General features: G+C 44.5%; 1 protein-coding gene across 5 annotated transcripts in view; it reads right to left on the bottom strand.

The window, feature by feature from the left end:
• setx (senataxin) overlaps positions 1–27,529 on the bottom strand; it is a 58,223-nt gene that overhangs the window by 3,380 nt on the left and 27,314 nt on the right. The window contains exons 12-24 of one of the 5 annotated variants that reach the window (XM_071351784.1): positions 23,407–23,630; positions 23,041–23,193; positions 22,665–22,842; positions 22,385–22,486; positions 22,176–22,288; positions 21,760–21,831; positions 19,864–20,013; positions 17,159–17,266; positions 14,461–14,645; positions 1,506–1,598; positions 700–855; positions 346–441; positions 85–172 (exon numbers count right to left, since the gene is read on the bottom strand). In XM_071351784.1, coding sequence (XP_071207885.1) covers positions 85–172; positions 346–441; positions 700–855; positions 1,506–1,598; positions 14,461–14,645; positions 17,159–17,266; positions 19,864–20,013; positions 21,760–21,831; positions 22,176–22,288; positions 22,385–22,486; positions 22,665–22,842; positions 23,041–23,193; positions 23,407–23,630 — 1,718 coding nt within the window. Of the gene's footprint in view, positions 1–84; positions 173–345; positions 442–699; positions 856–1,505; positions 4,325–14,460; positions 14,646–17,158; positions 17,267–19,863; positions 20,014–21,759; positions 21,832–22,175; positions 22,289–22,384; positions 22,487–22,664; positions 22,843–23,040; positions 23,194–23,406; positions 23,631–27,529 lie in introns of those variants that run through there. The other 4 variants (XM_071351785.1, XM_071351787.1, XM_071351786.1 and 1 more) reach the window with 4 other exon arrangements.

Raw genomic sequence — 27,529 nt, 5'->3', positions numbered from 1 at the left:
AGACACACAATCAACATGAGGCTGGAAATGGAAATGCAACCAGACACAGGCCTCCATTCAGATACAGGAGGTGGAGCTAATTACCTGGAGTGTCCGTAGATGGCCCAGAATGAACAGGCTAAACTTGGCCCGGGTGATGGTCACATTCAACCTCTGGCGATTCCCCAGGAATCTGGGGGGGGTTGTCCACCATAGATCAGAAACTATACCCATACCCCGGGTAAGCACAGTACTGGTAGTATGAATAATACTTTACGTAAAGCGTTACATAAATCCAATTTGTTATATCATTACCAAGTATAGGGCCTGGTCACATGGCCTTACCAGGAAAGCTTGTACACTCACCCGATGCCGCCCTGCTCGTCGCTCGCCCTGACGCAAGAGACAATGATACAGTCCATCTCTCGGCCCTGGAAGCCTTCCACAGTGTCAACGTCCACCCTGGAACACAATTTATCTTTTGGTCTTTCTAGAGTCCCTTCACACTGCTAGCGGGGGAAAACTACAGCAGAAAGGAAGCCATTTCTTTTGGCTCTAATGATTCTGCCAGCTAGGACTACTGAAATGGCTTCCTTTTCTGGCAAATGGTTTATTTTTACACCAGCAGTGCGAACGTACCCTTCATGCCATCGAAGCATATCCCTGGCAATCTACTAACCCCAATGAGAATGCGCATTTATGGTGCAGCACTTGACTCACGTGAGGTTCTTGTTGACCACCTTGGCCATCTCGCGGTTGATGCGGTCCTTCTGGGCATTGTAGGGCGTGATGACCCCCACCTTGACCTGCTGCTTCTCAGCCATCAGCCTCAGCAGGAACACGACTAGCTGCACCTCTTTCAGGTTGCTGAACGACCTGGTGACCAGCCAGACGGCAATCAAACAGTCATTCAACATGTATTCAGTCACAAGCACCTTTTCGCAATGTCATGCATGTCATTAAAGGGATTGTTCAGCAAGAGGTTTGGAATTGGAACAAAATCAAAGTCTGGATTGCAGTCACTTCCTGTCCTTAGACCAGGGGTATTCAACTCTTACCCTACGAGGTCCGGAGCCTGCTGGTTTTCTGTTCTACCTGATAATAAATTGCACCCACCTGGTATGCCAGGTCTAAATAGGTATTTGATTACAGGGGAACAATGAAAACAAGCAGTAGAACTGGCTTCAAGGTCCAGAGTTGAGTTTGAAGGCCCTAGATCAGATGTGTCAAACTCATTCCATGGACTACCGAGTGTCTGGGTTTTCACTCCTCCTTTGTACTTGATTAATTAAGGTCTCCAATTAGTTAAGGAACTCCACACACCTGGTCGTCTAGGGCTTAATTGAAAGGAAAAACCAAACACACTCTGCCCTCCATGGAATGGTTTTTACACGTGCCCTAGAACGTTGTGGAGATAAGAAACCAAATGTCTAAATCATGTAAAGTTGAACTATCCCTTTAACATGAGGCCTACAGTATAATTAAATAGGAGAAGTTATAGGACCATGATCCAGAGCATTTCTTACGCTCCCTCCTTGACCTCCTGACCGTCGGTCACGTCAAACACACGGTAGGGCTGGAGAGGCCAGCCAAAGTTCCCCCTCCTCTCTGCAGTTTCACTGAAGACAGGAACACACACACACACACACACACACACAAATGATAGCCTAATGGTTAAAGCGTTGGGCCAGTAACCGAAAGGTTACAGACAAAGTAAAAATGTGTTGTTCTGCCACCGAACAAGGCAGTTAACCCACTGTTCCCCGGTAGGCCATCATTGTAAATAAGAATTTGTTCTTAACTGACTTGCCTAGTTAAATCAAGGATAAATAGAAAATTGTTTAACATGCAATGTTAAACGCTTAAAAAAAGAGAATTCCCGCGATTCACTTCCTCATTTCTTGTTGTGCAGTATCAGGGCACGCAAAGGACATTAAAAGCTCAAAGACCCAAAGACATCCTTTTAGAAACTGACATGCTCTCAGTATAGCAATGTACTGTACCAGTCAAAAGTTGACACCTACTCATTCCATGGTTTACATTTTTTCACTCTTTTCTACAATATAGAATAATAGTGAAGACTATGAATTAACACATATGGAATGCAGTAACAAAACAAAAAAAGTTAAACAAAATGTTTTATATTTGAGATTCTTCAAAGTAGCCACCCTTTGCCTTGACAGCTTTGCACACTTGGCATTATCTCAACCAGCTTCATGAGGTAATCACCTAGAATGCATTTAAATTAACAGGTGTGCCTTGTGAATTTGTAGAATTTCTTTCCTTCTTATTGCGTTTGAGCCAATCAATTGTGCTGTGACAAGGTAGAGGTGGTATACAGAACTTTGAAAAGTTTCTTCAAGTGCAGTCGCAAAAACCATCAAGTGCTATGATGAAACCAGCTCTCATGAGGACCGCTACAGGAAAGGAAGACCCAGAGTTACCTCTGCTGCCGAGGATGAGTTCATTAGAGTTACCAGCCTCAGAAATTGTAGCCTAAATAAATGCTTCACACAGAGTCCAAGTAACAGACATATCAACTGTTCAGAGGAGACGGCGTGAATCAGGCCTTCATGGTCAAATTGCTGCAAAGAAACCACCACTAAAGGACACCAATAAGAAGATACTTGCTTGGGCCAAGAAACACGAGCAATGGACATTAGACCGGTGGAAAATTGTCCGTTGATCTAAATGAGTCCAAATTGGAGATTTTTGGTTCCAACCGCCGTGTCTTTGCGAGACGCGGCGTAGGTGAACTCCAGATGTGTGGTTGCCACCGTGAAGCATGGAGGTGTGATGGTGCTTTGCTGGTGACACTTAGTGGGACTATCATTTGTTTTCAACAGGACAATAACTCAGCACGCCTCCAGGCTGTGTAAGGGATATTTGGCCAAGAAGGCGATGGATTGCTGCATCCGATGACCTGGCCTCCACAATCAACCTACCTCAACCCAATTGAGATGGTTTGGGATGAGTTGGACAGCAGAAGAAAAAGCAGCCAACAAGTGCTCAGCATGTGGGAACTCCTTCAAGACCGTTGAAAAAGCATTCCAGGTGAAGCTGGTTGAGAAAATGCCAAGTGTGCAAAGCTGTCAAGGCGAAGAGAGTTTAACTTTGAAGAATCTAAGTAAAATATATTTGGATTTGTTTTACACTTTTTTTGGTTACTATATGATTCCATGTGTGTTATTTCATAGATTTGATGTCTTCACTATTATTCTACAATGTAGGAAAAAATTACAAATAAAGAAAAGCCCTTGAAATGATTAGGTGTCCGAACTTTTGACTTTTACTGTAGGTCAATTCAATCAATTTTATTTTATATAGCCCTTCGTACATCAGCTAATATCTCGAAGTGCTGTACAGACACCCAGCCTAAAACCCCAAACAGCTAGTAATGCAGGTGTAGAAACACGGTGGCTAGGAAAAACTCCCTAGAAAGGCCAAAACCTAGGAAGAAACCTAGAGAGGAACCAGGCTATGAGGGGTGGCCAGTCCTCTTCTGGCTGTGCCGGGTGGAGATTATAACAGAACTATGCCAAGATGTTCAAAAATGTTCATAAGTGACAAGCATGGTCAAATAATAATCATGAATAATTTTCAGTTGGCTTTTCATAGCCGATCATCAAGAGTTGAAAAACAACAGGTCTGGGACAGGTGGCGGTTCCATAACCGCAGGCTGAACAGCTGAAACTGGAATAGCAGCAAGGCCAGGCGGACTGGGGACAGCAAGGAGTCACCACGGGCGGCAGTCCCGACGCATGGTCCTAGGGCCCAGGTCCTCCGAGAGAAAGAAAGAGAGAAGGAGAAAATTAGAGAGAGCCAAGATTTTCAAAATTTCCATAAATGACAAGCATGGTCAAATAATAATCAGGAATAAATCTCAGTTGGCTTTTCATAGCCGATCATTAAGAGTTGAAAACAGCAGGTCTGGGACAGGTAGGGGTTCCATAACCGCAGGCAGAACAGTTGAAACTGGAATAGCAGCAAGGCCAGGCGGACTGGGGACAGCAAGGAGTCACCACGGCCGGTAGTCCCGACGTATGGTCCTAGGGCTCAGGTCCTCCGAGAGAAAGAAAGAGAGAAGGAGAAAATTAGAGAGAGCCAAGATTTTCAAAATGTTCATAAATGACAAGCATGGTCAAATAATAATCAGGAATAAATCTCAGTTGGCTTTTCATAGCCGATCATTAAGAGTTGAAAACAGCAGGTCTGGGACAGGTAGGGGTTCCGTAACCACAGGCAGAACAGTTGAAACTGGAATAGCAGCAAGGCCAGGCGGACTGGGGACAGCAAGGTGTCATCATGCCCGGTAGTCCTGACGTATGGTCCTAGGGCTCAGGTTCTCAGAGAGAAAGAGAGAATTAGAGAGAGCATACTTAAATTCACACAGGACACTGGATAAGACAGGAGAAGTACTCCAGGTAACCAACTGACCCTAGCCCCCCGACACAAACTACTGCAGCATAAATACTGGAGGCTGAGACAGGAGCGGTCAGGAGACACTGTGGCCCCATCCGAAGAAACCCCCGGACAGGGCCAAATAGGAAGGATATAACCCCACCCACTTTGCCAAAGCACAGCCCCCGCACCACTAGAGGGAAATCCTCAACCACCAACTTACAATCCTGAGACAAGGCCGAGTATAGCCCACAAAGGTCTCCACCACAGCACAAACCAAGGGGGGGCGCCAACCCAGACAGGAAGATCACGTCAGTAACTCAACCCACTCAAGTGACGCACCCCTCCTAGGGACGGCATGAAAGAGCACCAGCAAGCCAGTGACTCAGCCCCTGTAACAGGGTTAGAGGCAGAGAATCCCAGTGGAGAGAGGGGAACCGGCCTGGCAGAGACAGCAAGGGCGGTTCGTTGCTCCAGAGCCTTTCCGTTCACCTTCACACTCCTGGGCCAGGCTACACTCAATCATATGACCTACTGAAGAGATAAGTCTTCAGTAAAGACTTAAAGGTTGAGACCGAGTCTGCGTCTCTCACATGGGTAGGCAGACTGTTCCATAAAAATGGAGATCTATAGGAGAAAGCCCTGCCTCCCGCTGTTTGCTTAGAAATTCTAGGGACAATTAGGAGGCCTGCGTCTTGTGACCGTAGCGTACGTATTGGTATGTACGGCAGGACCAACTCGGAAAGATAGGTAGGAGCAAGCCCATGTAACGCTTTATAGGTTAACAGTAAAACCTTGAAATCAGCCCTTGCCTTAACAGGAAGCCAGTGTAGGGAAGCTAGCACTGGAGTAATATGATCAAATTTCTTGGTTCTAGTCAGGATTCTAGCAGCCGTATTTAGCACTAACTGAAGTTTATTTAGTGCTTTATCCGGGTAGCCGGAAAGTAGAGCATTGCAGTAGTCTAACCTAGAAGTAACAAATGCATGGATTAATTTTTCTGCATCATTTTTGGACAGAAAATTTCTGATTTTTGCAATGTTACGTAGATGGAAAAAAGCTGTCCTTGAAACAGTCTTGATATGTTCGTCAAAAGAGAGATCAGGGTCAAGAGTAACGCCGAGGTCCTTCACAGTTTTATTTGAGACGACTTTACAACCATCAAGATGAATTGTCAGATTTAACAGAAGATCTCTTTGTTTCTTGAGACCTAGAACAAGCATCTCTGTTTTGTCCGAGTTTAAAAGTAGAAAGTTTTCAGCCATCCACTTCCTTATGTCTGAAACACAGGCTTCTAGCGAGGGCAATTTTGGGGCTTCACCATGTTTCATTGAAATGTACAGCTGTGTGTCATCCGCATAGCAGTGAAAGTTAACATTATGTTTTCGAATAACATCCCCAAGAGGTAAAATATATAGTGAAAACAATAGTGGTCCTAAAACGGAACCTTGAGGAACACCGAAATGTACAGTTGATTTGTCAGAGGACAGACCATTCACAGAGACAAACTGATATCTTTCCGACAGGTAAGATCTAAACCAGGCCAGAACTTGTCCGTGTAGACCAATTTGGGTTTCCAGTCTCTCCAAAAGAATGTGGTGATCGATGGTGTCAAAGGCAGCACTAAGGTCTAGTAGCACGAGGACAGATGCAGAGCCTCGGTCTGACGCCATTAAAAGGTCATTTACCACCTTCACAAGTGCAGTCTCAGTGCTATGATGGGGTCTAAAACCAGACTGAAGCATTTCGTATACATTATTTGTCTTCAGAAAGGCAGTGAGTTGCTGCGCAACAGCTTTTTCTAAAATCTTTGAGAGGAATGGAAGATTCGATATAGGCCGATAGTTTTTTATATTTTCCGGGTCAAGGTTTGGCTTTTTCAAGAGAGGCTTTATCACTGCCACTTTTAGTGAGTTTGGTACACATCCGGTGGATAGAGAGCTGTTTATTATGTTCAACATAGGAGGGCCAAGCACAGGAAGCAGCTCCTTCAGCAGTTTAGTAGGAATAGGATCCAGTATGCAGCTTGAAGGTTTAGAGGCCATGATTATTTTCATCATTGTGTCAAGAGATATAGTACTAAAACACTTAAGTGTCTCTCCCGATCCCAGGCCCTCGCAGAGCTGTGCAGATCCAGGACAGCTAAGCCCTGGAGGAATACGCAGATTCAAAGAGGAGTCCGTAATTTGCTTTCTAATGGTCATGATCTTTTCCTCAAAGAAGTTCATGAATTTATTACTGCTGAAGTGAAAGCCATCCTCTCTTGGGGAATGCTGCTTTTTAGTTAGTTTCGCAACAGTATCAAAAAGAAATTTTGGATTGTTCTTATTTTCCTCGATTAAGTTGGAAAAGTAGGATGAGCGAGCAGCAGTGAGGGCTCTTCGGTACTGCACGGTACTGTCTTTCCAAGCTAGTCGGAAGACTTCCAGTTTGGTGTGGCGCCATTTCCGTTCCAATTTCCTGGAAGCTTGCTTCAAAGCTCGGGTATTTTCTGTATACCAGGGAGCTAGTTTCTTATGACAAATGTTTTTCGTTTTTAGGGGTGAAACTGCATCTAGGGTATTGCGCAAGGTTAAATTGAGTTCCTCAGTTAGGTGGTTAACTGATTTTTGTCCTCTGACGTCCTTGGGTAGGCAGAAGGAGTCTGGAAGGGCATCAAGGAATTTTTGTGTTGTCTGAGAATTTATAGCACGACTTTTGATGCTCCTTGGTTGGGGTCTGAGCAGATTATTTGTTGCGATTGCAAACGTAATAAAATGGTGGTCCGATAGTCCAGGATTATGTGGAAAAACATTAAGATCTACAACATTTATTCCATGGGACAAAACTAGGTCCAGAGTATGACTGTGGCAGTGAGTAGGTCCAGAGACATGTTGGACAAAACCCACTGAGTCGATAATGGCTCCGAAAGACTTTTGGAGTGGGTCTGTGGACTTCTCCATGTGAATATTAAAATCACCAAAAATTAGAATATGATCTGCTATGACTACAAGGTCTGATAGGAATTCAGGAAACTCAGAGAGGAACGCTGTATATGGCCCAGGAGGCCTGTAAACAGTAGCTATAAAAAGTGATTGAGTAGGCTGCATAGATTTCATGACTAGAAGCTCAAAAGACGAAAACGCCATTTTTTTTGTAAATTGAAATTTGCTATCGTAAATGTTAGCAACACCTCCGCCTTTGCGGGATGCACGGGGGATATGGTCACTAGTGTAACCAGGAGGTGAGGCCTCATTTAACACAGTAAATTCATCAGGCTTAAGCCATGTTTCAGTCAGGCCAATCACATCAAGATTATGATCAGTGATTAGTTCATTGACTATGACTGCCTTTGAAGTGAGGGATCTAACATTAAGTAACCCTATTTTGAGATGTGAGGTATCACGATCTCTTTCAATGATGGCAGGAATGGAGGAGGTCTTTATCCTAATAAGATTGCTAAGGCGAACACCGCCATGTTTAGTTTTGCCCAACCTAGGTCGAGGCACAGACACAGTCTCAATGGGTATGGCTGAGCTGACTACACTGACTGTGCTATTGGCAGACTCCACTAAGCTGGCAGGTTGGCTAACAGCCTGCTGCCTGGCCTGCACCCTATTTCATTGTGGGGCTAGAGGAGTTAGAGCCCTGTCTATGTTGGTAGATAAGATGAGAGCACCCCTCCAGCTAGGATGGAGTCCGTCACTCCTCAGCAGGTCAGGCTTGGTCCTGTTTGTGGGTGAGTCCCAGAAAGAGGGCCAATTATCTACAAATTCTATCTTTTGGGAGGGGCAGAAAACAGTTTTCAACCAGCGATTGAGTGCTGAGACTCTGCTGTAGAGCTCGTCACTCCCCCTAACTGGGAGGGGGCCAGAGACAATTACTCGATGCCGACACATCTTTCTAGCTGATTTACACGCTGAAGCTATGTTGCACTTGGTGACCTCTGACTGTTTCATCCTAACATCGTTGGTGCCGACGTGGATAACAATATCTCTATACTCTCTACACTCGCCAGATTTAGCTTTAGCCAGCACCATCTTTAGATTAGCCTTAACGTCGGTAGCCCTGCCCCCTGGTAAACAGTGTATGATCGCTGGGTGATTCGCTTTAAGTCTAATACTGCGGGTAATGGAGTCGCCAATGACTAGGGTTTTCAATTTGTCAGAGCTAATGGTGGGAGCCTTCGGCGTCTCAGACCCCGTAACGGGAGGAGTAGAGACAAGAGAAGACTCAGACTCAGACTCCGACTCGCTACATAATGGGGAGAACCGGTTGAAAGTTTCTGTCGGCTGAATGAGCGACACCGGTTGAGCATTCCAACAGCATTTCCCTCCAGAAGCCATGAGAAAGTTGTCCGGCTGCGGGGACTGTGTGGGGGGATTTATACTAACGTTACTATCTGTACTTACTGGTGGCACAGACGCTGTTTCTTCCTTTCCTACACTGAAATTACCCTTGCCTAACGATTGCGTCTGAAGCTGGGCTTGTAGCACAGCTATTCTCGCCGTAAGGCGATCGTTCTCCTGTATATTATGAGTACAGCGACTGCAGTTAGAAGAAATCATGTTAATGTTACTACTTAGCTTCGGCTGTTGAAGGTGTTGACGAACCATGTCCAGATAAAGCGTCCGGAGTGAAAAAGTTGAATGAGGGAAAAAAGTTGCGATGGAAAAAAAACTAAAAATATAAACGGTAATTAAAAACAAAAACAAAACAAAAAAACGTAAAGTTGTCAGCTAGCAAAGTAAAGTTGGCAGCAAAACGCACAGCAACAAAACGCACAGCAACACGTCTGCAGATTCAACAGGAAGTGAATCTGACCTACACAGGAAGTGTAGGTCATTCTGAACTTTCTCCGCAACATAATCAATGTTCCCTCTAAGCTGCGCCCAGTCGTGCAATAGCCTCGACACTGCCGCGAAGCTCCCTGGGACTGCTGCGCATTAGAAATATCAGCCCACGGAAAGCAGCACGAGATAGAACTTCGACATAACTCTCTAGAGTTCTCCCTGTTAACACAATCAACGTTTTCCTTTACTGTGGCAATTGTGATCGAATCAACGCAATATCAAAATCAAATATTATTTGTCACAAAATTGTTAATGTTGTAAATGACTATAGTAGCTGAAAATGGCTGGTTTTTATTGGAATATCTACATAAGCGTAGAGGCCCATTATCAGCAACCATCACTCCTGTGTTCTAATGGCACGTTGTGTTACCTAATCCATGTTGATCATTTTAAAAAGGCTAATTGATCGTTAGAAAACCCTTTTGCAATTATGTTAGCACAGCTGAAAACTGCTGTGCTGATTTTAAAGAAGCAATAAAACTGGCCTTCTTTAGACTAGTTGAATATCTGGAGCATCGATTACAGGCTCAAAATAGCCAGAAACAAAGAACTTTCTTCTGAAACTCGTCAGTCCAGTCTTGTTCTGAGAAATGAAGGCTATTCCATGTGAAAAATTGCCAATAAACTGAAGATCTCGTACAACGCTGTGTACTACTCCCTTCACAGAAAAGCGCAAACTGGATTGAACCAGAACAGAAAGAGTGGGAGACCCCGGTCCACAACTGAGCAAGAGGACAAGTACATTAGTGTCTCTAGTTTGAGAAACAGACACCTCACAAGTCCTCAACTGGCAGCTTTATTAATAGTACCCGCAAAACACCAGTCTCAACGTCAACAGTGAAGAGGCGACTCCGGGATGCTGGCCTAATTTTTAGTTACTTTAAAAAATTGACAAAATGTGCTTTTCTTTCAAAAACAAGGACATTTCTAAGTGACCCCAACTTTAGAACAGTAGTGTACATGTAGGTAGTTATTAAACTGACTGTGCATAGATAAGACAGTAGCAGCAGCATAAAAAGGGGCAATGCAAATAGTCTGGATAGCCATTTGATTAGATGTTCAGGAGTCTTATGGCTTGGGGGTAGAAGCTGTTTAGAAGCCTCGGACTTGGCACTCCGTTACTGCTTGCCGTGCGGTAGCAGAGAAAAAAAAACTGTCTATGACTAGGGTGGCTGGAGTCTGACAATTTTTATAGAAGTCCTGGACGGCAGGAAGCTTGGCCCCTGTGATGTACTGCGCCATTCGCACCACCCTACGTAGTGCCTTGCGGTCGGAGGCCGAGCAGCTGCAATACCAGGCGGCAATGCAACCCGTCAGGATGCTTTTGATGGTGCAGCTGTTGAAGCTTTTGAGGATCTGAGGACCCATGCTGAATCTTTTCAGTCTCCTGAGGGGGAATAGGTTTTGTCATACCCTGTTCACGACTGTGTCTTGGTGTGTTTGGACCATGATAGTTTGTTGGGGACGTGGACGCCAAGGAACTTGAAGCCCTCAACCTGATCCACTACAGTCCTGTCGATGAGAATGGGGGCGTGCTCGGTCCTCCTTTCCTGTAGTCCACAATCATCTCCTTTGTCTTGATCACGTTAAGGGAGAGGTTGTTGTCCTTGCGCCACACGGTCAGGTCTCTGACCTCCCTATAGGCTGTTTCACCACTGTTGTGTCATCGGCAAACTTGATGATGTGTTGGAGTCATGCCCTGGCCGTGCAGTCATGAGTGAACAGGGAGTACAGGAGGGGGCTGAGCACACATCCCTGAGGGGCCCCCGTGTTGAGGATCAGCGTGGCGGATGTATTGTTACCTACCCTTACCACCTGGGGGCAGCCCGTCAGGAAGTCCAGGATCCAGTTGCAGAGGGAGGTGTTTAGTCCCAGGGTCCTGAGCTTGTTGATGAGCTGAGGGCACTATGGTGTTGAAAGCTGAGCTTAAGTCAATGAACAGCATTCTCACGTAGGTGTTCCTTTTGCCCAGGTGGGAAAGGGCAGTGAGGAGTGCAATAGAGATTGCATCATCTGTGGATCTGTTGGGGCGGTATGCAAATTGGAGTGGGTCTAGGGTTTCTGGGATAATGGTGTTGTGAGCCATGACTAGCCTTTCAAAGCACTTCATGGCTACAGACGTGAGTGCTACAGGTCAGTAGTCATTTAGGCAGGTTACCTTGGTGTTCTTGGGCACAGGAACTATGGTGGTCTGCTTGAAACATGTTGGTATTACAGACTCGGACAGGGAGAGGTTGAAAATATCAGTGAAGACACTTGCCAGTTGGTCAGAGCATTCTAGGAGTATACGTCCTGGTAATCTGTCTGGCCCCTGCGGCCTTGTGAATGTTGACCTGTTTAAAGGTCTTAATCACATCGGCTGCGGAGAGTGTGATCACACAGTTGTGCGGAACAGCTCAAGCTCTCATGCATGTTTCAGTGTTTCTTGCCTCGAAGCGAGCATAGAAGTTATTTAGCTCGTCTGGTAGGCTCGGGTCACTGGGCAGCTCACAGCTGTGCTTCCCTTTGTAGTCTAATAGTTTGCAAGCTCTGCCACATCCGACGAGAGTTGGAGAAGGTGTAGTACGATTTGATCTTAGTCCTGTATTGACGCTTTGTCTGTTTGATGGTTCGGAGGAGGGCATAGCGGGATTTCTTATAAGCTTCCGAGTTAGAGTCCTGCTCCTTGAAAGCGGCAGCTCCACCATTTAGCTCAGTGCGGATGTTGCCTGTAATCCATGGCTTCTGGTTGGGGTATGTATATAATATTAGCCACTTTCAAAGCAACATACTGAAACAAAAAATAACTATGCAAGAGATCTTGTAGGCAGAATTCAGAGTAGGATTGTATTGCAATTTCTATTCTAACTCAGCCGGTACTCACAGACCTGAGCGGCATAACCAAATCCGAGCTGCGATAGGCCAATATGCAAAAAGACCATTGTCATATATGGATCTGTGGCATTTACTTTGAACTGGACGGTGTTTACAGCATGAGCAGTCGTGAGTAGATGCACTTGTTTTGAGATCAAAGCCAGAGCTGCATGTAGCCATGTGTGCACATTTTGTTCATATCCTTTGCTAGTTAGTGAGTTACTATCTCAATTATAGATCATTTGTAGGCAGCAATAGGGGAGTGATTGCTTCCTCCAAAAGCTCTTTGAAAAGCAAGTCAGGTATAGAACATTTTTGTCTTGAAGGGGCAGTGTTGTATTTTGAGACAGGCTTGAATAAGCCAAGTAGCCAATAGGCAGAGGGTAGCATAATGTCTGATTCTCTGTAATAAGGCTATTGGAATAATAATGCATTTATTTTGTTAAGTGGTTTCTTGCATCAAACAACATTTTCAGTCACCTTGTCTGAAGGACAAGTGGATAAACAGGTTAACGTCAACTGAAAAGTGGTGATGCATATGTATTCACCACTTTTGCTATGAAGCCCCTAATAAGACCTGTCGCAACTAATTACCTTCAGAAGTCACATAAATTAGTTAAATAAAGTCCACCTGTGTGCAATCTAAGTGTCACATGATCTGTCACATGATCTCAGTATATATACACACACACCTGTTCTGAAAGGCCCCAATGTCTGCAACACCACTAAACAAGGGGCACCACCTAGCAAGCTGCACTATGAAGACCAAGGAACTCTCCAAACAGGTCAGGGACAAAGTTGTGGACAAGTACAAGTCAGGGTTAGGTTCTTAAAAAAATAATCTTTAAAAAAAATAATCAGAAACTGAACATCCTACGGCGCACCATTAAATCCATTATTAAAAAATGGAAAGAATTTGGCACCACCACAACAAACCTGCCAAGAGAGGACCACCCACCAAAACTCAGACCAGGAAAGGATGGCATTAATCAGAGGCAACAAAGAGACCAAAGATAACCCTGAAGGAGCTGCAAAGCGCCACAGCGGAGATTGGAGGATCTGTCCACAGGACCACTTTAAGCCGTACACTCCACAGAGCTGGGCTTTACGGAAGAGTGGCCAGAAAAAAAATAAGCAAACACATTTGGTGTTCTACAAAAGGAATGTGGGAGACTCCCCAAACATATGGAAGAATGGTCAGATGAGACTAAAATTTAGCTTTTTGGCCATCAAGGAAAACGCTATGTCTGGCGCAAATCCAACACCTCTCATCACCCAAGAACAGCATCCCCAGTGAAGCACGGTGGTGGCAGCATCGTGCTGTGGGGATGTTTTCCATTGGTAGGGACTGGGAAACTGATCAGAATTGAAGGAATGATGTATGGCGCTAAATACAGGGAAATTCTTGAGGGAAACCTGTTTCAGTCTTCCAGAGATTCGAGACTGGGACGGAGGTTCACCTTCCAGCAGGACAATGACCCTAAGCATACTGCTAAAGCAACACGTGAGTGGTTTAAGGGGATACATTTAAATGTCTTGGAATGGCCTAGTCAAAGCCCAGACCTCAATTCAATTGAGAATCTGTGGTATGACTTAAAGATTGTTGTACACCAGCGGAACCTATCCAACTTGAAGGAGCTGAAGCAGTTTTGCCTTGAAGAACGGACAAAAATCACAGTGGCTAGCTGTGCCAAGCTTATAGAGACATACCCCAAGAGACTTGCAGCTGTAACTGCTGCAAAAGGTGGCTCTACAAAGTATTTACTTTTTTATGGGGGGGGGGGGGGGGTTGATTAGTTATGCACGCTCAAGTTCCGTTTTTTTGTCTTATTTCTTGTTTGTTCCACAATAAAAAATATTTTGCATCTTCAAAATGGTAGGCATGTTGAGTAAATCAAATGATTTAAGAAAAAATCTAATTTAGTTCTAGGTTGTAAGGCAACAAAATAGGAAAAATGGCAAAGGGGGTGAATACTTTCACAAGCCACTATATGTGTACAACATTAAAGACCTACATCACTATACTGAGTGTGTCAGTTTCAAAAATGTATTTTGCATGCCCTGATACTGCACAATGACTAAGTGAATTGCGGCTGGGGTAAGTTTCTCAAAAACAAGAATTTACAATTTAAAAAGTGTCTGGAAACTTCCATAACATTACCATTTAAAAAATGAGATTTACTTCAGAAATAGGAACAGTCACCATTAATAATGCAGCACTGTGTACACCACTACACTCAAAGAAATTGTGTTCAATGACAGGTGCATTACGTTGGAATTAAATATTTGCTCACAATCGCTCCAGCTTTAGGAACATGAAAACAATAACTAGACCATTCATTCCTACTGAATCAAGTCTGTGTGTTTTAAAGGCGTGGGCAGGGAGGGAACGTACCTGTCAGTTTTAAGGGCCTTGCGGTAGATGTGCTTGGAGGGGAACTCGCAGATTTCGGGGTGCATGCGGTACTGGCAGCTAAGGAAGACCACAGGGCTGGGCTTCTTGTTCTCCTTACAGTAGTCATCTAGGTTCCTCACCAGCCGAGCCATCAGGGACTGGCCGTACTTCAACTCCTTTGCTTTCTGACAGAAGAAAAATCATACATTTAAATGGAACACTTAATCTACCTAACACTAATGCTTTTAACGTCTTTGGGATAGGGGGCAGTATTTTCACGTCCAGATGAAAAGCGTGCCCAAAGTAAACTGCCTGCTACTCAGGCCCAGAAGCTAGGATATGCATATTATTAGTAGATTTGGATAGAAAACACTCCAAAGGTTCTAAAACTGTTTCAATGATGTCTGAGTATAACAGAACTTATTTGGCAGGCGAAACCCCGAGGACAAACCATCCAGAAAAAAAAAAAAAAAGTGGTCACTCTTTTCAATGGGTTTTCATTGGGATTCTAGATTTCAAAGGCAGTTGCTTGCCGTTCCTATCGCTTCCACTGGATGCCAACAGTCTTAAGAAATTGGTTGATTTTTTTCCTTTGAGAAATGAAGTAGCCCTGTTCAGAATGAGGCTCGAGGGAAGTGTATTGTTTGATAGAGGCGCACGACCTGAAAAGCACACCGTTTGAACGCTGATTATTTACATAAAAAAATACCTAAAGTTGTATTAGGAAAGTTGAAATGTTTGGACAAAGATTACAGGTAACTTATGAGATATTTTGTAGTCATGTTGCGCGATTTGGAACCGGTGTGTTTCTGGATCAAACGCGCCAAATAAATGGACATTTTGGATATATAACGACGGAATTAATCGAACAAAAGGACCATTTGTGATGTTTATGGGACATATTGGAGTGCCAACAGAAGAAGCTCGTCAAAGGTAAGGCATGAATTATATCTTTATTTCTGAGTTTCGTGTCCCGCCTGGCGGGATGAAATATGATTGTCTGTGTTTGTTTGATGGGGTGCTGTCCTCAGAAAATAGCATGGTTTGCTTTCTCCGTAATGCCTTTTTGAAATGTGACACGTTGGCTGGATTAACAACAAGTGTAGCTATAATTTGGTGTATTGCATGCGTGAATTCATTAAAGTTTAATATTTTTAGTAATTTAATTTGAATTTGGAGCTCTGCCATTTCACAGGATGTTGGTCAGGTGGGACGGTAGTGTCCCATCTAGCCTAGAGAGGTTAATGTACAGTACCAGTCAAAAGTTGACACATACTCATTGGAGGGTTTCTTTATTTTTACTATTTTCTACATTTTAGAAAAATAGTGAAGACATCAAAACTACGAAATAACACATACGGAATCGTGCAGTAACCAAAAGTGTTCAATCAAAATATATTTGAGATTCTTCAAAATCAACCACCCTTTGCCTTGATGACAGCTTGGCACACTCTTGGTCTTCTCTCAACCAGAGTCATGAGGTAGTCACCTGGAATGCATTTCAATTAACAGGTGTGCCTTGTTAAAAGTTAATTTGTGGAATTTCATTCCTTCTTAATGCGTTTGAGCCAATCAGTTGTGTTGTAGGGGTGGTATACAGAAGATATCCCTATTTGGTAAAATACCCAGTCCTTATTATGGTAAGAACAGCTCAAATAAGCAAAGAGAAATGACATTCCATCATCACTTTAAGACATGAGGGTCAGTCAACGCGGACAATTTCCAAAACGTTGCAAGTTTAAGCGCACTTGCAAAAACCATCAAGCACTATGATGAAACTGGCTCTCATGAGGACCGCCACAGGAAAGGAAGACCCAGAGTTACTTCTACTGCAGAGGATGAGTTCATTAAAGTTACCAGCCTCAGAAATTGCAGACCAAATAAATGCTTCAGAGTTTAAGTAACAATCATCAACTGTTCAGAGGAGACTGAGTCAGGCCTTCATGGTCAAATTGCTGCAAAGAAAATCACTATTTGACCAAGAAGGAGAGTGATGGAGTGTTGCATCAGATGACCTGGCCTCAATCCAATTCAGATGGTTTGGGTTGAGTTGGACCGCAGAATGAAGGTAAAGCAGCCAACAGGTGCTCAGCATGTAGGAACTCCTTCAAGAATGTTGGGAAAGCATTCCAGGTGACTACCTCGTAAAGCTGGCTGAGAGAAAGCAAAGCTGTCAAGGAAAAGGGTGGTTACATTGAAGAACCGCAAATATAAAATATATGTTGATTTGTTTAACACTTTTTTGGTTACTATATGATTCCATGTGTTATTTCATAGTTTTGATGTATTCACTATTTTTCGACGATGTAGAAAATAGTAAAAATAAAGAAAAACCCTTGAATGAGTAGTTGTCCAAACCTTTGACTAGTATTGTATATCTATATATGGGGAGAAACAAACAGCCAGGGGAACACAATGAAAATACACAGTTACTGTTTCATCATCAGTCAGAATCATTGACCTGAGAAGTGTTGAAAGACTCACATGAGTAAGAATAGGGGTGGCAGGTAGCCTAGTGGTCAGAGCGTTGGGCCAGTAACCACTGACAAGGTAAAAATCTGTCCTTCTGCCCCGGAACAAGGCAGTGTTCCCCAGTAGGCCGTCATTGTAAATAAGAATTTGTTCTGAACTGATTTGCCAAGTTAAATTGAAATCTCTTGCAGGTGTATTTTCAGGTAGTGACAGTGAGCTGCAGTACCTGGGAGATAACCGTGGGGGGCAGCTGATGGGGGTCTCCCACCAGGATGAGGGCGTTGCACTGGTAGCGCATAGGGATGAGAGTCTCCGTCTCGGTGGCCTGCCCTGCCTGCACCACACAGAAATGTGTTGGGGGAAAATGCTCTTGGTTTCTCACATTCATACTGAGGCAGTGTGAAGGTGTTTTCACAAAGTTCATTCGAAAAATATTCAGACCCCTTGACTTTTTCCACATTGTTACATTACAGCCTTAATCTAAAATTGATTGGAAGTGTTTCTCCCCGCCTCAATCTACACACAACAATGACAAAGCAAAAACAGGTAGATTTTTTGCAAATGTATTAAATTAAACTGAAATATCACATTTACATAAGTATTCAGACCCTTTACTCAGTACTTTGTTAAAGCACCTTTGGCAGCAAATACAGCCTAGTATTCTTGGGTATGACGCTACAAGCTTGGCACACCTGTATTTGGAGAGTTTCTCCCATTCTTCTCCGCAGATCCTCTCAAGCTGTCAGGTTGCATGTGAAGGGTCTGCACAGCCATTTTCATGGCCACTCCTGAGATATTGGATGGGGTTCAAGTCCGGGATCAAAGACATTGAGACTTGTCCCGAAGCCACTCCTGCGTTGTCTTGGCTGTGTGCTTAGGGTCGTTGTCCTGTTGGAAGGTGAACCTTTGCCCCAGTCTGAGGTCCTGAGTGCTCTGGATCAGGTTTTTAAATCAAGGATCTCTGTACTTTTCTCTGTTCATCTTTCCCTCGATCCTGACTAGTCTCCCAGTCCCTGACACCAAAAAACATCCCCACAGCATGATGTTTCCTCCAGGCGTGACACTTGGCATTCAGGCCAAAGACCACAATCTTGGCTTCTTCAGAACAGAAGGGCTGGGCTTGGTCACCTCCCTGACTAAGGCCCTTCTCCCCCGAGTGCTCAGTTTGGCTGGGCGGCCAGCTCTAGGAAGAGTCTTGGTGGTTCCAAACTGCTTCCAGCTAAGAATGATGGAGGCCATTGTGTTCTTGGGGACCTTCAATGCGGCAGAAATGTTTTGGTACCCTTCCCCAGATCTGTGCATCGACACAATCCTGTCTCGGAGCTCTACAGACAATTCCTTCGACCTCATGGCTTGGTTTATGCTCTAACAAGCACTGTCATCTGTTGGACCTTATATGGACCTCCTGACCCCTCCTGTCTCAGCCGCCAGTATTTATGCTGCAGTAGTTTGTGTGTCGGGGGGCTAGGTCAGTCTGTTATATCTGGAGTACTTCTCCTGTCTTATCCGGTGTCCTGTGTGAATTTAAGTATGCTTTCTCTAATTCTCTCTTTCTCTCTCGGAGGACCTGAGCCCTAGGACCATGCCTCAGGACTACCTGGCATGACGACTCCTTGCTGTCCCCAGTCCACCTGGCCGTGCTGCTGCTCCAGTTTCAACTGTTCTGCCTGCGGCTATGGAACCCTGACCTGTTCACCGGATGTGCTACCTGTCCCAGACCTGCTGTTTTCAACTCTCTAGAGACCGCAGGAGCGGTAGAGATACTCTGAATGATCGGCTATGAAAAGCCAACTGACATTTACTCCTGAGGTGCTGACTTGCTGCACCCTCGACAACTACTGTGATTATTATTATTATTATTTGACCATGCTGGTCATTTAAGAACATTTGAACATCTTGGCCATGTTCTGTTACAATCTCCACCCGGCACAGCCAGAAGAGGACTGGCCACCCCTCATAGCCTGGTTCCTCTCTAGGTTTCTTCCTAGGTTTTGGCCTTTCTAGGGAGTTTTTCCCAGCCACTGTGCTTCTATACCTGCATTGCTTGCTGTTTGGGGTTTTAGGCTGGGTTTCTGTACAGCACTTTGATATTTCATCTGATATAAGAAGGGCTATATAAATACATTTGATAGACAGTTGTTTGCATTTCCAAATCATGTCCAATCAATAGAATTTACCACAAGTGGACTCCAAGTTGTAGAAACATCAAGGATGATCAATGGAAACAGGGTGCCCCTAAGCTCAATTTCAAGTCTCATAATAAAGCGTCTGAATACTTACGTAAATAAGGGATTATTATTATTTTTAATACATTTGCAAAAATTTCTACAAACCTGTTCTCGCTATGGGATATTGTGTGTAGATTGAGGAACATTCTTATTTCATTCATTTTAGAATAAGGCTGAAAACGTAACAAAATGTGGAAAAAGTCAACGGTTCTGAATAATTTCTGAATGCTCTGTACCTACTTACATTTTGGAAGCTAAATGACAGCATTTAGTTAAAAGATATAACGATTATAATCAAGAACATTTACATGTAAATATTATTGGTAACATGATAAAAGAATAACTACAGATTAAATTATGCTGATATTGAAAATTGTACTACCAAAGGCTACTGCCCCTTTAAGAGCTAGCAATGATTTTGTACCTCGTGTTATTCAAACCCCATAATCAGATAATTAGCCTATGAAGTTCTTTTGTAGCCTCCACACATATTTTGGTATCTCTGTGTGAAAGTCCTTGATAATCGCTAATCAATGTCCAAAAACAGCACAAAATATTTTCTGCTTCTCATTTGTGGCACCAACGTGAGTTATGGGTGCTGCAGCAGCCTAGTGCGCTTGCACACCGTGAGTCTCCAGGACCACTTTGGTAGATGGAACAACTATTGAAATGCAGCCAAAGTATAGGAGCTCCAAAATCTGACCTCGTCCACGATGATGCAGATAAAGGGCTTGTGTCCCAGGCGCCGGAACGCCGACTCCAGGATGGTGCTGCCGCTGGTGCTCAAGGTGCAGCAGACCACATGGGCATCCTGCAGTACCTGGGCCTGGGTTTCCTGCGTCTTACTGCGAGACTGATAATGGGAGGAAGAAGAGAAAAATGTAGAGAACGAGTTCGACAGAAAGAGGGAAGAGAAAGCATGAGGGTTATGAGAGAGAAAGAAGCATTTCTAACTAGAAGTCTTTCCCATCAAAGCTTTGTTTCTCCTTTCTTTAATCCATCCTTAATAACTCATCTAATGAGCCCTTATACACATGACAAAGTTGCTAAGGTCATCATCTCTGTACACTACCGGTCATAATATTTAGAACACCTACTCATTCAAGGGTTTTTCTTTATTTTATACTATTTTCTACATTGTAGAATAATAGACATCAAAACTATGAAATAACACATGGAACTTTTTTTTAAATATATATTTTTTGATGAATCTTCAAAGTAGCCACCCTTTGCCTTGATGACAGCTTTACATACGCTTGGCATTCTCTCAACCAGTTTCACCTGGAATGCTATTCCAACATTCTTGAAGGAGTTCCCACATATGCTGAGCACTTGGCTGCTTTTCCTTCACTCTGCGGACCGACTCAGCCCAAACCATGTCAATTTTGTTGAGGTCGGGGGATTGTGGAGGCCAGGTCATCTGATGCATCACTCCACTCTCCTTGGTAAAATAGCCCTTACACAGCCTGGAGGTGTGTTGGGTCATTGTCCTGTTGAAAACCAAAACGATAGCCCCACTAGGCGCAAACCACATGGGATGGCGTATTGCTTCAGAATGCTGTGGTAGCCATGCTGGTTAAGTGTGCCTTGAATTCTAAATCAAATCACAGAGTGTCACCAGCAAAGCACACCCACACATCCTCCATGCTTTACGGTGGGAAATACACATGCGGAGACCATCCATTCACCCGCACCGCATCTCACAAAGACACGGCGGTTGGAACCAATAATCTCCAATTTGTACTCTAGACCAAAGGACAAATTCCCACCGGTCTAACGTCCACGGCACGTGGTTCTTGGCCCAAGCAAGACTCTTCTTATTGGTGTCCTTCAGTAGAGGTTCCTTTGCATCAATTCGACCATTTAGGCCTGATTCACGCAGTCTCCTCTGAACAGTTGATGTTGAGATGTGTCTGTTACTTGAACTCTGAAGCATTTATTTAACCTGCAATTTCTAAGGCTGGGAACTTTAATGAACTTATCCTCTGCAGCAGAGGAACTCTGGGTCTTCCATTTCTGAGGCGGTCCTCGTGAGATCCAGTTTCATCATAGCGCTTGATGGTTTCTGCAACTTCACTTCAAGAAACTTTCAAAGTTCTTGAAATTTTCCACATTGATTGACCTCCATGTCTTAAAGGACTGTCATTCAACTTTCCATATTATGGAAGGAACATCTCAAATAAGCACTTGGTCTTTTACCAAATTGGACTATCTTTTGAATACCCCCCCACCTTGTCACAACACAACTGATTGGCTCAAACGCATTAAGAAAGAAAGAAATTCCACAAACTTTTAAGGCACACCTGTTAACTGAAATGCATTTCAGGTGACTACCTCATGAATCTGGTTGAGAAAGCCAAGAGTGTGCAAAGCTGTCATCAAGGCAAAGGGTGGCTATTTGAAGAAACTCAAATATATTTTGATTGAACACTTTTTTGGTTACTACATGATTCCATATGTGTTATTTCATAGTGTTGATATCTTCACTATTATTCTACAATGTAGAGAATCGTAAACCAAGAAAAACCCTTGAATGAGTAGGTGTTCTAAATCTTTTGACATGTAGTGTATATAATGGTCATGTGATTGAGGGCCTTACTTGTTTGAGTTGGGAGCTGAGTTTCTGTCTCTCTTGGAGCAGTCTGGACTTCTGCATTGCCAGCTCATGGTACTACACACCAGCCAATGGAAGACGCAGGAAGAGAGAAATCATGAAAAGCAGAAAAATGTAAAAACATGCCATTCCATCATATTTTTAAAGGTATTTTAAGGAGTGGGGCAATCCCACTCCTTTTGCCATTTCTAATTGAAGAGATAGTGTTGGAAAGATAGGGGAGATTGAAAGAGGGTGAGTGAAAGGGCAGTGGGTTGGATTCAAACCCATGTCGACTGTAAACGCGTCTGAACAGAGGCCCATAATTAAAGTAAGAGCCCACAGAGTAGAACAGGAGATTTGGGTAACTGTAGGTGTGGCCAGCCTTCTGGTAGCCTCTGCTGGGGGAAGCATGCATGTACCATTTCCTCTTTCTTTTGCAGTTTTGGCAACATCTTGGAGATCTTGTCTATGCTCTCGTCCAGCTGTGCTCTGTGCCGGTGGATGTCTGGTTCCTGTGACATTTGGGCTTTTTCTGCAGGTGAAAAGGGACAAAACACGTGTTTTTTTATTGAGGTGATTTGAGGAAGGTGCATGCATACTTGTGCCCGCGCACGCTCTCCAGACTCACGTGTTTTGTTTTTCACCTGACTGTCCAGGCTAAAAGGTTTTAAATTCTTGGAGATGGTCCTTTCGTTCCCAAGCCTCACCAGATTGATGTCCCCACAGTTACCTTTAAGAAAGCCATCCAGGACAATGTCAACTTCACCATATCAGTTCCGTGAAACAATCATTTGTGGTTCAATTGCCTTGTAACTTTTTACCCATTTAATTTTTCCAAATAGGCATATTTCATTCATCTATTCACAGTTCACCAATTTTTGAGGATTTCCATAGTTGAGGTAGCGTACCCTGGATGTTCTTGCACTTCTCCTTGAAAACTGGGATAATCTTCTTCATCAGGTTGTCGATGGCAGCGTTGGACGGGGCACACAGGAGGACCCTCATGCGGCGGGGTTCAGATTGCCTGCTCCCTGGAGGAGCCATGCTCTGTACTCCCTGGAGATGGTTATGAGAATGAGGGGAACACTGGGAATTATATGAAAGTTAGAATTTCACAATGCCTTTAAGCCAAGGTTGTGCAATAGGAAAGAAAAAGAAACACTAAAAAACACTAGAGCAAAAGAAAAGTTAATTTGTTCTTGAAAATGTCTCCTTGTGTCTAATGACCTTAGCCCAGGGTTGAACAACAAAACACAGTGTCCAGAAACAAAGCAAACAGCGTACCTCAGAGAACAGCTTTTGCAGCAGGCCCACGATGGTTTTGCTCTTTCCCGTTCCTGGGGGTCCGTGTATCAGGCAGATTTTTGGGGCGAGTTGCTGGTTCCTGATGACGGACAAACCGGTTCTCACCGCCCTCACCTGGTCTAGGTTATAATCCTGGGCAAACACATCATACAGACATACTGTTTACATGTATACAAGGCCATTTTTACACATGTAAGGGCCACCTCAAATTAAACAAAAACAATTAGTCATGTCAGACTTAAAAGTAAAGTCACAAATCCTCAGTACTTGGTTATCCAATAGTTCCACAAAGGAATAACTTTCCTTTTAAAACCCCAAACACTCCCTACTCAAAAGGTTTCTTACAGGCAGGTTGAGGCTGGGGATGACCTCCGGGCCAGGTTGGAAGTAGGAGACATGTGGGGCCAGGAGGGGCTTGAGCATAGAGCTGCCATTGAGCAGACAGATTGCCCTGAACTCCCTCAAGGTGCTGACCAGGGAGCCCACCACATCACAGCGCACTGCCTGCTTGTTCGCCAACGTCACATTCCCCAGGGTCTTTATCATCAGGTTCAGAGTTGGGCACTGGCCTGAAGGGCAGCAAAGAAAAATAAAAATAAAAATAATAATAATAAAAAATAAAAAAAATACCCAAAGTTGTATTACAAAAGTAGTTGGAAATGTTTGGACAAAGCCTACAGGTAACTTTTGAGAAATTTTGTAGTCACGTTGTACAAGTTGGAACCTGTGCTTTTCTGGATCAAACGTGCCAAATAAATGGACATTTTGGATATATATTGACGGAATTAATCGAACAAAAGGACCATTTGTGATGTTTATGAGACATATTGGAGTGCCAACAGAAGAAGTTTGTCAAAGGTAAAGCATGAATTATATTTTTATTTCTGCGTTTTGTGTCGCGCCGGGAGGGTTGAAATATAATGGTCTGTGATTGTTAGCTGGGGTGCTATGCTCAGATAATAGCATTGTTCGCTTTCGCCGTAAAGCATTTTTGAAATATGACACGTTGGCTGGATTAACAACAAGTGTAGCTATAATTTGGTATATTGAATGTGTGATTTCATGAAAGTTGAATTTTTATAGTAATTTATTTGAATTTGGCGCTCTGCATTTTCACCGGATGTTGGCCAGGTGGGACGCTACCGTCCCACATATCCCAGAGAGGTTGACAAGAAATTTGTGGAGTGGTTGAAAAACAAGTCTTACTGACTCCAAACTAAGTATATGTAAACGTCCGACTTCAACTGTATTTTCAGTTCTCTCGGGTTCAAGTATTCTTCCTGTTTGGCCCTGTCCGGGGGTATCATCGGATGGGGCCACAGTGTCTCCTGACCCCTCCTGTCTCAGCCTCCAGTATTTATGCTGCAGTAGTTTGTGTCGGGGGGCTAGGGTCAGTTTGTTATATCTGGAGTACTTCTCCTGTCTTATCCGGTGTCCTGTGTGAATTTAAGTATGCTCTCTTTAATTCTCTCTTTCATTCTCTCTCTTGGAGGACCTGAGCCCTAGGACCATGCCTCAGGTCTACCTGGCATGACGACTCCTTGCTGTCCCCAGTCCACCTGGCCGTGCTGCTGCTCCAGTTTCAACTGTTCTGCCTGCGGCTATGGAACCCTGACCTGTTCACCGGATGTGCTACCTGTCCCAGACCTGCTGTTTTCAACTCTCTAGAGAACGCAGGAGCGGTAGAGATACTCTGAATGATCGGCTATGAAAAGCCAACTGACATTTACTCCTGAGGTGCTGACTTCCTGCACCCTCGACAACTACTGTGATTATTATTTGACCATGCTGGTCATTTATGAACATTTGAACATCTTGGCCATGTTCTGTTACAATCTCCACCCGGCACAGCCAGAAGAGGACTGGCCACCCCTAATAGCCTGGTTCCTCTAGGTTTCTTCCTAGGTTTTGGCCTTTCTAGGGAGTTTCTCCCAGCCACCGTGCTTCTACACCTGCATTGCTTGCTGTTTGGGGTTTTAGGCTGGGTTTCTGTACAGCACTTTGAGATATCAGCTGATGTACGAAGGGCTATATAAATAAATTTGAAGTCCGGGCTGGGGCCAGGCCACTAAAGGACATTGAGACTTTTGAGTCCCGAAGCCACTCCTGCGTTGTCTTGCCTGTGTGCTTAGGGTCATTGTCCTGTTGGAAGGCGAACCTTTGCCCCAGTCTGAAGTCATGAGCGCTCTGGAGCAGGTTATCAAGGATCTCTGTATTTTCCTCCATTCATCTTTCCCTCGATCCTGAAGAATCTCCCAGTCTCTGCAGCTGAAAAACATCCCCACAGCATGATGCTGCCGCCACAATGCTTCACCGTAGGGATGGTGCCAGGTTTACTCCAGACGTGACGCTTGTCATTCAGATCAAGGAGTTCGATTCTGATTTCAGACCAGAGAATCTTGTTTATCAAGGTCGGAGTCCTTTCGGTGCCTTTTGGCAAACTCCAAGCGGCTGTCATGTGCCATTTACTGAGGAGTGGCTTCCGTCTGGCCACTCTACCATAAAGGCCTGATTGGTGGAGTGCTGCGGAGAATCTTCCAGAAGGAGTGACCATCGGGTTCTTCGTCACCTCCCTGCCCTTGTCCTCCGATTACTCATTTTGGCCGGGCGGCTATCTGTAGGAAGAGTCTTAGTGGTTCTTCCATTTAAGAATGATGAGGCCACTGTGTACTTGGGGACCTTCAATGCTGAAGCAAAGTTTTGGTACTCTTTCCCAGATGTGTGCCTCGACACAATCCTGTCTCAGTGCTCTACGGATAATTCCTTCGACCTCATCGCTTGTTTTTTTCTCTGACATTCACTGCCAACTGTGGGACCTTATACAGACAGATGTGTGATTTTCCAAATCATGTCCTATCAATTGAATTTACCACAGGTGGATTCCAATCAAGTTGTAGAAACATCGGCCTCCCGGGTGGCGCAGTGGTCTAGGGCACTGCATCGCAGTGCTAGCTGCGCCACCAGAGTCTCTGGGTTCGCGCCCAGGCTCTGTCGCAGCCTGCCGCGACCGGGAGGTCCGTGGGGCGACGCACAATTGGGCTAGCGTCGTCCGGGTTAGGGAGGGTTTGGCCGGTAGGGATATCCTTGTCTCATCGCGCTCCAGCGACTCCTGTGGCGGGCCGGGCCGGGCGCAGTGCGCGCTAACCAAGGGGGCCAGGTGCACGGTGTTTCCTCAGACACATTGGTGCGGCTGGCTTCCGGGTTGGAGGCGCGCTGTGTTAAGCAGTGCGGCTTGGTTGGGTTGTGCTTCGGAGGACGCGTGGCTTTCGACCTTCGTCTCACCCGAGCCCGTACGGGAGTTGTAGCGATGAGACAAGATAGTAATTACTAGCGATTGGATACCACGAAAAAATGGGGAGAAAAGGGGATAAAATTTAAAAAAATAATTTAAAAAAAGTTGTAGAAACATCAAAGATGATCAACAGGATGCGCCGGAGCTCTTCCTAGAGCTAGCCACCTGGCAAAACTGAGCAATCGGAGGACAAGGGCCTTGGTCAGGGAGGCGACCAATAACCTGATGGTCACTGACAGAGCTCGTCTGTGGAGATGAGAGAACCTTCCAGGAGGACAACCATCTCAGCAGCCCACCTCCAATCAGGCCTATATGGTAGAGTGGCCAGACAGAAGACACTCAGTAAATGGCACGATAGCCCGCTTGGTGTTTACCAAAAGGCACCTAAAGGACTCTGACCATGAGAAACAAGATTCTCTGGTCTGATGAAACCAAGATTGAACTCTGAATGCAAGCGCCACGTCTGGAGGAAACCAGGCACCGCTCATCACCTGGCCAATACCATCCCTATGGTGAAGCATGGTGGTTGCAGCATCATCATGCTGTGGGAATGTTTTTCAGCATCAGGGACTGGGAGACGAGTCAGGATCGAGGCCAAGATGAACGGATCAAAGTACAGCGAGATCCTTGATGAAAACCTGCTCTAGAGTGCTCAGCACCTCAGACTGGGGCGAAGGCTTACCATCCAACAGGAAAATGACCCTAAGAACACAGCCAAGACAACACACAAGTAGCTTCAGGTTGTCTCTGAATGTCCTTGAGTGGCCCAGCCAGAGCCCAGACTTGAACCCTATCGAACATCTCTGGGGAGACCTGAACATAACTGTGCAGTGACGCTACCCATCCAACCTGACATAGCTTGAAATGATCTGCGGAGAAGAATGGGAGAAACTTCCCAAACACAGATGTGCCAAGCTTGTAGCGTCATAACCAAGAAGACAAGGCTGTAATTGCTGCCAAAGGTGCTTCAACAAAGTACAGAGTCAAGGGTCTGAAAACGTATGCAAATGTAATATTTCAGTTGCTTAATTTTAATACTTCTGCAAATATTTCTAAAAGCCTGTTTTTACTTTGTCATTATGGGGTAGTGTGTGAGAATTGAGGGGGAAAAAACGAATTCATACATTTTACAATAAGGCTGTAATGTAACAACACGTGGAGAAAGTGAAGGGGTCT

This window comes from Salvelinus alpinus, chromosome 18 (genome assembly GCF_045679555.1).
Source record: "Salvelinus alpinus chromosome 18, SLU_Salpinus.1, whole genome shotgun sequence".
Lineage (NCBI taxonomy): Eukaryota > Metazoa > Chordata > Actinopteri > Salmoniformes > Salmonidae > Salvelinus > Salvelinus alpinus.
Note: the sequence above shows the minus strand (reverse complement) of the source record. Positions and strands in the feature narration are given on the sequence as shown.